This window comes from Gouania willdenowi, chromosome 9 (genome assembly GCF_900634775.1).
Source record: "Gouania willdenowi chromosome 9, fGouWil2.1, whole genome shotgun sequence".
Classification (NCBI taxonomy): domain Eukaryota; kingdom Metazoa; phylum Chordata; class Actinopteri; order Blenniiformes; family Gobiesocidae; genus Gouania; species Gouania willdenowi.
In genome coordinates, this window is record NC_041052.1 from 40,371,924 (window position 1) to 40,382,262 (window position 10,339).

The window sequence follows — 10,339 nt, forward strand, 5'->3', positions numbered from 1 at the left end:
CTCTTTACTGTTTCTGTTCACAGTAATGCAGGGAATCTGGGTTATAGATCAAACCGTGTGGAAAAAGCAGGTCATAACATGCTCTTCAATAAGTGGAATGAATTTCAGTCGATAAAAAACAGCGGTCACACTGCAGTGCACGTCATGCATTTTCCCTCCATTCACAGGTTGTTGTTTTTTTCCATCTGTCCTCTTAAATAAATTAAACAAACATGACTCGTTTGATTTCAATGTTTATTGATATAGTTGTTGCTTAGCGTGGTTACATACATACATACATACATACATACATACATACATACATCACAAATGCAGGATAAAAATACAAAATGACAATTTAAAATGGCCCAACAACAACTGAGATTGTCTAATCAAATAAGTAGATTCATTTTTAATTTTTTTCATATCTAAGAGTTCAACCAAGAGTGCAATAGATTTTGGAGGGAGTAATTACTTTATGTTTTTGGCTTTTGCAAAAATATATTTATTGGCAATTTAATTTCAATGTTAAATAAATATCAATGTATACATATATATATATATATATATATATATATATATATATATATATATATATATATATATATATATATATATATATATATATATATATAAAAGCATTTTGAACGAAGCAAAAAAAAACATATATATGTTTTGAGGAAATCATATTCTATTTTTCCAATTACAAAAGGTTTGTTAAAAGCACATCAGTACCTCCTAAGGTTAAGTGTGTAATTTTCACCTTTAATTTAAGCTGTTTGACATTGTATTTCTGATGGTTTTTGCTCTTTTATAATCTTTTTCTATTTGACCTTTTGTTGTATTTTAAAATAAAGGGTAAATGTCTTGTTGACAATCAATGTAAGGCCTCAGAAAAAACGATAGTGTGTTAAATTTACTGAAATACTTTCATACATTTATAGCAAAATAATAGAAGAACATGGTTTTAAGCTAGCACCAGTGAAAGGTTAAAAATTGAGTACATGTCGAGGCTAAATATTGTTTTTTTTTTTTTTTAAATTAAGGCAAGGATAAATTCATGGATGGACAGAAATTCACAAAACTGTTGGTTCTGGTGATCAATAAGTAATGGTTAAACCTTCACCTCACTGTAATATCAAGTGATCAATATGTAGAAATGGTTAGTATTTATCCTAGAATGGCAAAAAGCAGAAAAGACATGACGAGAGCAACGATGGAGGTTTGTTCAGCCAATCCGGATTGACCGCCTGTGGCCAGAGCACCAGCACGACCAGCACCAGTACCAGCACCAGCACCAGCACCAGCACCAGTACCAGCACCAGCACGACCAGGACCAGCACCAGTACCAGCACGACCAGGACCAGCAACTGGACCAGGTGGGGGCCCTGATCCTGAAAAACACAGCAACAAGATTCATTACTTTACTTTAAACCAGGGGTTCCTCATCTCTACTGGTTCTAGTTCCCAACTGGTTCTCTTATTTCTGAATCTAAGTCCCTCCTTTGTTTGACTGCATTATTTTTCTCATAATTCCAGTAATAGTGATAACATTTACTCTATAGAGTCATAAATCTGTTGTTTGTAGTGATTCACTGAGAACAGAGAATGGACAAACCCTGCCATGAGTGTACGATTGTCTGGATATAAAGCGCTGGATTGAGAGGTTGTTGTGATAATCTACTCTCTCTATTTACTAATGATACAGCTTTAGAAACGTATGTTACAGAAATTAGAAATAATAATAAAGACAGTTAGATTGGTACATCTGTTTTCTTTCCTTATTTGTGAATCTCAAACTCTGCCTGTGCCCTTATGTCCGACGACCTGTGAAAAAACAACTATAAAGCATAATAATGGAATAAATGGGTGATGATAACACATTTTAAAGAATCCCATTTTGTAAATGTATTGTTTTTTCAGGTTATGTTCTAGTCAAGATCATTTCTATCATCATTTTGTGTTTTTAGTGTAATTTTGTTGTTTGTTTCATTATTCAGTATATTTTCTCTTATTTTGTGTGTTGTTGGTATTATATAAACTATTCTCTCTCAGTGCGTGTGTTTATGGTGTCGTTTGGTTGTTTCTTGTGTCGTTTTGTATGTTTCTCTTATTTTTGTGTATTTTGTGGTGATCTTATGTACTTTCCCCTCATTTATTGTATCTTTGTTGTCGTTTTGTGTGTTGCTGGTAATAGTAAGTATTTTTTTCTCTTAGTGCGTGTGTTTTTGGTGTCATTTTGTATTATTTTTTATTATTCAGTATATTTTTTCTCTTATTTTGTGTGTTTTTGTTGTCGTTTTGTGAATTGCTGATAACATTTAGAATGATTCACATTTTTAACTAAAAATAAACATGATAAAACCTTATATTGTTAGTGCTTTCATTTGTTAATTTTCCTTTCTCTCTCTAAAGTACCCCCTGTAATGTCATCTAATACCCCAGGGGTACACGTACCATCATTTGAGAACCACTGTTCTAGATAACCGATAGTGTTTTGTTTTTCTATTAACTGTGTTACAAATACAGAGCAGCCAGGAATAGCAACAAGTACAGCTCAGATATATTTGTTGTGTATTTGTGTTTTAAATAGATTTATATTTGAGAAAGGGAAAGTATAGAATACAGTTAAGATTGTGTGTTTAAAGAATAGATTTTTAATCAGTTTTTTTTTTTTTTTTTTTAAATAAATTACGAGATATTTCAGGTGGGTGTGGATCGCGACCCCAAGGTTGAAAATTACTGATTCAGTGCTTCCCGAATAAATTTATTTCTATAGTGTTTTGTTTTTGTCATCTCCCACCTGATGTGGGACCAACAATGACCTTTGTATTTTCAGTTCATATTCTAATAAAAATCATTTCCATCATCTTATAATTATCATCATTTTTAGCTAAAAATATATATAATAAAACCCATAAATTTCATACTCATATTTGTTAATTTTCCACTCTCTCTCTCTCTCTCTCTCTCTCTCTCTCTCTCTCTCTCTCTCTCTCTCATGTACCCCCTGTAGTACCATTGCGTACCCCTAGGGGTACACGTATCTCATTTGGGAACCACTGCTTTAGATTATTAGTGTGTCGTACTGTACTTACCTCTAAATACATGGATGGATGACAGATGAACCCAGAAGACGGTGCGCTCCTGTACTACGGTGACCCTGAAACACAAACAATTCATTTTTAGTGATATTTTCTCCATTCTTTACCAAAACGGGCTCTGAACATAAAATATTTGCTTTACATAAAGTAAATGGGGCCGTGAAAGTCTGGTGGAACCCAGCTGTAGACAGTGGTTACACCCTTCAGATTAGGGTTGGAGTGAGTCATAGCGCCGTGTGGGTTATTAGAACACTGTGGACATAAAATTAGCAATTATCAGCATTTTTGATGGTAAGTTTTATTCATAAATGCTGACATTACGCTGTCATTATTATGACATGACCACCTGTCATTAGCATTAATAAGGTGTCATGAAGGATGTCATTAAGTGTCGTTCGTTACCTTAACCCCTAACCTTAACCTGAACCTCTAACCTTAACCTTAACCTTAACCCATAACCTTAACCTTAACCCATAACCTTTACCTTAACCTTAACCTTAACCTTAACCTTAACCCATAACCTTAACCTTAACCTTAACCTTAACCCCTAACCTTAACCTTAACCCATAATCTTAACCTTAACCCATAACCTTAACCTTAACCTTAACCCCTAACCTTAACCTTAACCCCTAACCTTAACCTTAACCCATAACCTTAACCTTAACCCATAACCTTAACCTTAACCTAACCCCTAACCCCTAACCTTAACCTTAACCTTAACCTTAACCTTAACCCCTAACCCCTAACCTTAACCTTAACCCCTAACCTGAACCCCAAACCTTAACCTTAACCCCTAACCTTAACCTTAACCTTAACCTTAACCCCTAACCTTAACCTGAACCCCTAACCTTAACCTTAACCCCTAACCTTAACCCCTAACCTTAACCTTAACCCCTAACCTTAACCTTAACCCCTAACCCCTAACCTTAACCTTAACCTTAACCCCTAACCTTAACCTTAACCCCTAACCTTACCCCTAACCTTAACCTTAACCCCTAACCTTAACTTTTTTATCATTTATTATTTTATTTTTCTAATTTATGTCTGTCTTAAAGTTGTAAATTTGCACTATTATCCTTTTTTCAGACTTTAGCTACCTCGTGCCAATAAATACAGCTTTTTCCTTATTTTTTGTCCTTTCTTTAATTTTTTGGGAACACTTTTCATCCAAATAAGCTCCTTTTGCCCAATAAACACCAATTGTTTCCTTCTTCCCCTACATTTTGCAACTTTCTGTTGCACATTTGAGCCCTTTTTCGCAATTATTTGCCAAATGTTTCCCTTTTAAGCTACCCTATGCCATTACATAACACCTGGTTTCTTTTTATTTGCTCTTTTTTTGGCCACTCTTGACTGCTTTTGGCTCATTTTAGTCACTTTTTGCTGTTTTCTTGCAACACTTTTGCCACTTTTGGACCATTTTTGACCACCTCACTCTTCAAAAAAAAAAAAAAAAAACGTAGCGGACCAGAACGGCCCACTTTAGGTTGACGATGCACGGTATGCCAGATGGACAGTCCACCCCTGTAATTTAGCAAAGGACACTTAATGACACCTTATTCATTCTAATGACAGACAATAACAGTGTAATGTCAGCCTTATGTATAAAACCTGTGTGTTAAAAGTGTTACACTATTTTTTTTTTTTTTGTTTTCATATAATGATGCTTTAATCTGAGTATGAATAAAAACTCACATTCAGGAACTTAGTGTCTGGAGGTGGAAGCTGCCAGCTCCCCAAAGCGTCGTTACTTTCATGACTCCGAGCTTGCAGCAGCAAACCTCTATACTGAGGACCAGCGATGGTTACTGGAGGAAAAATACAAATAAACAGGGAAAGTTACTCAAATAGAATCAAATCTGACTGAACACCAGAGGTGAAAGTAATGGATGACAAGTTCACACGTTACTGTAATTTACCAGTTGCTTTTATGGGTACTTGTACTTTTTTAGTATATTTAAATCATTAATTTTACTAAAAGGAAGTACAGTAACTTGTTACAATTTCTAACACAAACCGTTACTGAGTAATTATTATGATTTTTTTGTTTTAAAATGATCAACGAAAATTGTTAAAACTACAAAAAATTAAATAATCAGACAACAATCAAATGCAATCACATCATAGCCGACCAATCAGATTAAATGTAATATACGACACCAAAACAACATTGAATGGAGGTTATTTTCTCAGTTTTAGAGTTGATAAATGTATCTATACTTAGTCTGAGATTTTATTTTATTTTTTTATTGAATTCATTGATGTTATTTTATGTTTTTTTTTAATTTTCTACAGATGCCTTTGTGGAAAATAAATGAAGATCGAATTGTGGTAGATTTGGTTTCTGCCTTTTTAAGTTTGTACATGAGAGGTTTACTGTACGTGAGGGACCCGTACCAAGATTTATTACCAACGATAAACGTGGGGAGGTGAAAGTAACTAGTAACTTTTACTTTTGAGTACTATTTAATTTTAAAAAAAAATAGTTTTAGTTTTTTTTTTTTAGTTCTAATTGAATATTTTATAAATGACTTACTTGTACTTCAGTACAATTTGAATCAGATAAAAGTACTTGAGTAAAATATATCAGTATTCTTTATGCCTCTGCTGAAGACTTTACACAATGAAATAAAGTGTCACCTTTTCAACAAACAATGCAGAACATACTTTTAATAACACTTGAAGACTATCTAATATTATTTTAAAAAAAACAAATAAATGTAAACATTCAAACTTCACTTTCTTTAGTGTTTTTCAAACAGAATAAAACAGTCATTTTTTTCCAGCAACTTCATTTTGTTTTCTTTTTGAAATTATGTGTTAAGGTTGGTCTCCTGACATGTTTCGACTGCCAAACTGTCAGTCTTCCTCAGAGGCATCTACTACATTTTACTCTCCAACACCTGGGACTCTCTTCTCCAGAGAGAACTCTCAGGTTGGCCACGCCCATAAGTAAATCTTAAGGACACATCAAAGCAATCAGTAGATGCCTCTGAGGAAGACTGACAGTTGGCAGTCGAAACATGTCAGGAGATCAAAATAAATTTTATGAAAAAGGTTTTCTGAATAAAAGACAATTTAACATATTATTCAAAAAGAAGAGAAAATGAACTTCAAAGCAACACATCAAATGACACATCAAAGCAATTGTAGATGCCTTTGAGGAAAACTGACAGTTGGCAGCCAGAGGTGGACTGGGACAAAAATTCTGCCCTGGCTTTTTCTGTCTAGACCAGCTCACTACATTATCAGAAACACCATGTACTGTATATAACATCTTCTTAACCTATTTTCTTTGGTCATTTTACATCTTCCTTTGTCCAATTTTTTGCCCCTTTTTAACAAGTTCTGACACTTTATTCAGACTTTATCAACCTTTTGCCAATAAATATAATTTTTTTCCTATTCTTTGTCCATTTTTGTAAGTTCATTTTGACACTTTTATCCAATTGTTGTTTTTTTTTTGGCCACTTTTCATCCAATAAGGCTACCTTTTGCCCAATAAATATCACTTGTTTCCTTTTTTCCCAACAATTTGCCTCTTTTTGTTCCACTTTTTCACTATTGTTTACCACATGTTGCCCATTTCAGCTGCCCTTTGTTATTAAATACCACCTGGTTTTTTTTTTTTTTGCCATTCTTGACTTTACACTCTTTTCTTGCCACGTTTTTTCCACTTATGGACGATTTTTGGCCACCAGACCGACTTAAGGTCCACGACCCACCGGGACAATGCCCGGTGTGCCAGATGGTCAGTCCACCCCTGGTTGGCAGTCAAAACATGTCACGAGACCAAAATAAACTTACTGTAAAAAGTTGTCTGAATAGATAAAACCTTAACATAATTTAGTTCTATTATCTCAGAGGTTTTATCACCATCATTTGGGACAACTAAATACATATTTAGTTATTTCCATCTTACCAGTCACTGGATATCCGGGGTAGAACATCTTGGAGTTGGTGAGCACAGAGTATGGAGATGGTGTGTGCTGAGGATAAGCCCCAACATGGCGGGGTATCATCGGTCCACAGGCGTCAGAATGGGCCCCAGTGGGGTATCCATCAATGCACCAGAGAATGGGAACCAGAACCAGAACTGTCAGCAGCAGCTCCATGGTGGAACCAGTAGAAATGGAATCACCAGTGAAGAACCCAGAGAGGACAAGGCTTATAAATACTGAACTGATCTGATAGCAGTTGCTGAGTCATGCAGCTGAAATATATCAGTTAACTTGTGCCTTTCACACTTTTGCTCTTGTGATTATTTTCATAACAATATGTGACACTCACACATTTCTGGGCAAGACAATGATCACGATTTTAGTAGAAACTGTAACATTCTGAGCATAAGTGCAGCCCTGTGTGGAAGTACTAAAATATATTAGTGAAAGCTAATGTAAATATTGTCAAAAATTGGGTGATTTAACATTTTAAACCGTAATTACATAAAGGAAAGTTTTGCATGATCAAATTGAACATTGGTGAGGTTAAATAGTTTCGCTAAATTTACAATTTGGATGAAAATTTAAAAAACACAACCCTACAGGTTATGATGTCATGTTTAACTCTACTAAGGCAGGTGTAAATCTATTTTATGAAAACATACCTAATCAATTCTTAATATTTGTCTGGTTTTAGCTCACTAACGCCTCATGTCCGATTGTTTCACGTCTGCTCATGCTTTGCTCACCTTAGGAAAGGATTTTTTTGTTAATCGTGTTTACATTCCGTGTAATACAGTACACGGGGTTCTCTCCAGCACTGTTGAGGGTAGGGTCACGTTTTGGCCGGGAAACTCCCGTATTTTACCCCTCTTTCCCGCCATCTTCCCGTATTATTATTTTCCCATAAATATCCCGTATTTTAATGTAATAATAATTAAGATGCCTTACTAAACTGAACACCGTCACTAGCCTCGAGAGAACTGACACCTGAGTGGCAGTTCTCGCGATTTTAGTGTCGACAGCGGCAACAAACTCAGAAACAACTGAGAACAGAGATGATGATGAATGAAGACGTTCCAGCGAAAAAAACAAAGAACTGGTGTAAATACTGTATGTTGTAAAATGTAACACATAGTTTATCTTCATAAAGACCATCAGGATGTGACACAGTTACACGTTCTGTTAGATTAATAACTGATATTTTAACGTCTACCACAGCAGAAGGAACCACGTAAGTCACCATGAAAAACCAGCCAATCACAAGCTCCACAAATATACACTGTTTATAAAGTGTTAAATAATGTAAAGTCTGTAATAAATGTGTCTAATAAGTCATTAGTGAATACCAGAGAACCACATGACTGAGCATGAGAAATTATAAGAAAATATATCATAAAATAAAATGTTAATGTCTAACTTAAAGACAAACAATGTGAAATTAACAGTAAATATGCAACGTGTTGACTTGTATATAAACTGTAAGTATATTAAATAAACATGTTTCATAAACACATTTATGTTTTTATTTACGCTGTTTTATAATTTATGAATTAGTGCTGGGCGATATATCGAGATTCAAGATGTATCGAGTTTTCTATTTTGGCGATATAGAAAACTATAATATTTCATATATATATAAATATTATAGCTTATTATGTATCAAAATACTAGTTTTAGGAGTCGCTGCTTTTACTTCTCAGAACAACATGTAAAGCTCAGTTAGATGATTAATGAGTGACACATATTGATCAGCTGTTTGTTAATAAATGTCTCTGTGTAGCATTTTGCATCAGTAAATTTAACCCAGAATTGTTTTTCTGGTCAGACTTTATTTGATAAAATTATCTAGATTTATTTCATATTTCACCATTTTGAGAAAATATATTGAGATATGAGTTTTAGTCCATATCACCAGCCCTAGTAGGAATGTTCACAGCATTTTAATGTTAATAAAGGTCGACCTACCAGATTCTAATCACATTATTGTATTCAGTAAGTGGTTGATAAGTGGGTATTTTAGATTTCTTATACATCTATATTAAAATATAAGGGATACTGGAGCTTGGTTGAGTGGGTGGGACGGCTCGTAGTGGGCGCCAGAAAATTTTCCTTATTGTCAAATCCAAAACTTGACAGGTATGGGTGGGTAGGGGGCCCCCTACGCTGTGAGTTTGCTCCCTTACGGTGTGATGTTGCCCTTTTCTGTTGTTAATTTTTTTTTTTTTAAATCGGTACTGTCGTAATAATTGTTGCACACTTGGACACAAAGGGACTTCCAGGCATGTGTAAACCTGAGGACCCCTGCAGCCAATTAGCTGCCCCCGATGCTGCCTGTGTGCATCCTCCACTAGTAACCCATAATCATCGTCCAATGTAAACAGAGTTCTACAACTAGACGTAGCGCGTAGTGACACACGTTTATACAGTAACTCACAACGGAACATTCATGGGAACGCACGGATGTGAATAGCGTCTGATTAAAACTTATTCAGGCTTAAAGGTGCAGTCTGCAACTCTTAGAAAAGTGATTTTTGTCATATTTGCTACAGCTGTCGTTATGTAACGACAGCTTTACATGAAACTAGTAGTTTGTGTGAAAAAAACAGGCTCGTTGAGCCCCGCCCCCTAGTGCTCCTGCAGCCTTTGGCAGATTGCCAGAATGCACCACGGCCAAAACAGCAGACAGGTTACCAAAGTGCTGAAAACACACAAAATAAAACAGTAAAAACAGAAGCATCAAAGCAAAAAAAAATGTAGACACTACTTGGTATTAAACGTTATCCTAAATAATGTGTTTAAGTTTTGATTTGAGATTATATAAACCCCGAATCTTACATCTGGAAAGACAATAAATGGCTGTTTTAACTGAGGTTTGGACTCATTAAAGTGTTTGAATAAGTATGAAGTAGATAGTGTCGTTAGTTACACTGAAGTATTTCACATCTTAAGGTCAAACACACTCCTTCACTAGAACAAGCTCCAGTATTCTCTGAATCTTTTTACTAAATATCACTGTTGTCATGTGGCTCCTGATAATGTCAACAAATGCCCAAAGACGTGTTTTCTAAAGAATAGAGAGGCTTCTGTTTAGAAACTGGAGTTGATAGCGTGAGGTTTGTTTTATTTAATAATCAAAGGTGAAATGTTTGTCTCCCTGAGCACTTTCTAAGTCTGACATTTTATTGTATTAACAGTGTTAGCTCACTTTTTATTGCACATTTTTCCTAGTATTTTATTCTATTACATGGTAAAATTGTGAAGATTTAAAGAAAAAAAAGCTGATAATTCAGCTCCTTTAAAGGCAACACAGGC

The 10,339-nt window shown here is 34.9% G+C and overlaps 1 protein-coding gene across 1 annotated transcript; it reads right to left on the reverse strand.

Annotated features, from left to right (window-relative positions):
• Positions 1–718: 718 nt before the first annotated feature.
• On the reverse strand, positions 719–7,213 carry LOC114469224 (putative defense protein 3). The gene is made up of 6 exons (XM_028456499.1): positions 7,006–7,213; positions 4,779–4,891; positions 3,226–3,335; positions 3,078–3,142; positions 1,329–1,373; positions 719–1,289 (listed from the first exon to the last, which is right to left on the reverse strand). Exons 1-6 carry the CDS (start codon positions 7,196–7,198, stop codon positions 1,150–1,152), a joined length of 666 nt encoding a protein of 221 aa, XP_028312300.1. The 5' UTR covers positions 7,199–7,213; the 3' UTR covers positions 719–1,149.
• Between the last annotated feature and the right edge of the window lie 3,126 nt (positions 7,214–10,339).

Bases quoted from the DNA above. Each gene is read 5' to 3' on its own strand.
- LOC114469224 (XM_028456499.1), bottom strand. From the start codon at position 7,198: ATGGAGCTGCTGCTGACAGTTCTGGTTCTGGTTCCCATTCTCTGGTGC. The intron at 3,336-4,778 runs GTGAGTTTTTAT...TTATGTCCACAG, and splicing joins CAGACACTAAGTTCCTGAAT to TGTTCTAATAACCCACACGG. The intron at 1,374-3,077 runs GTAAGTACAGTA...TGTGTTTTTCAG, and splicing joins ATCCATCCATGTATTTAGAG to GATCAGGGCCCCCACCTGGT.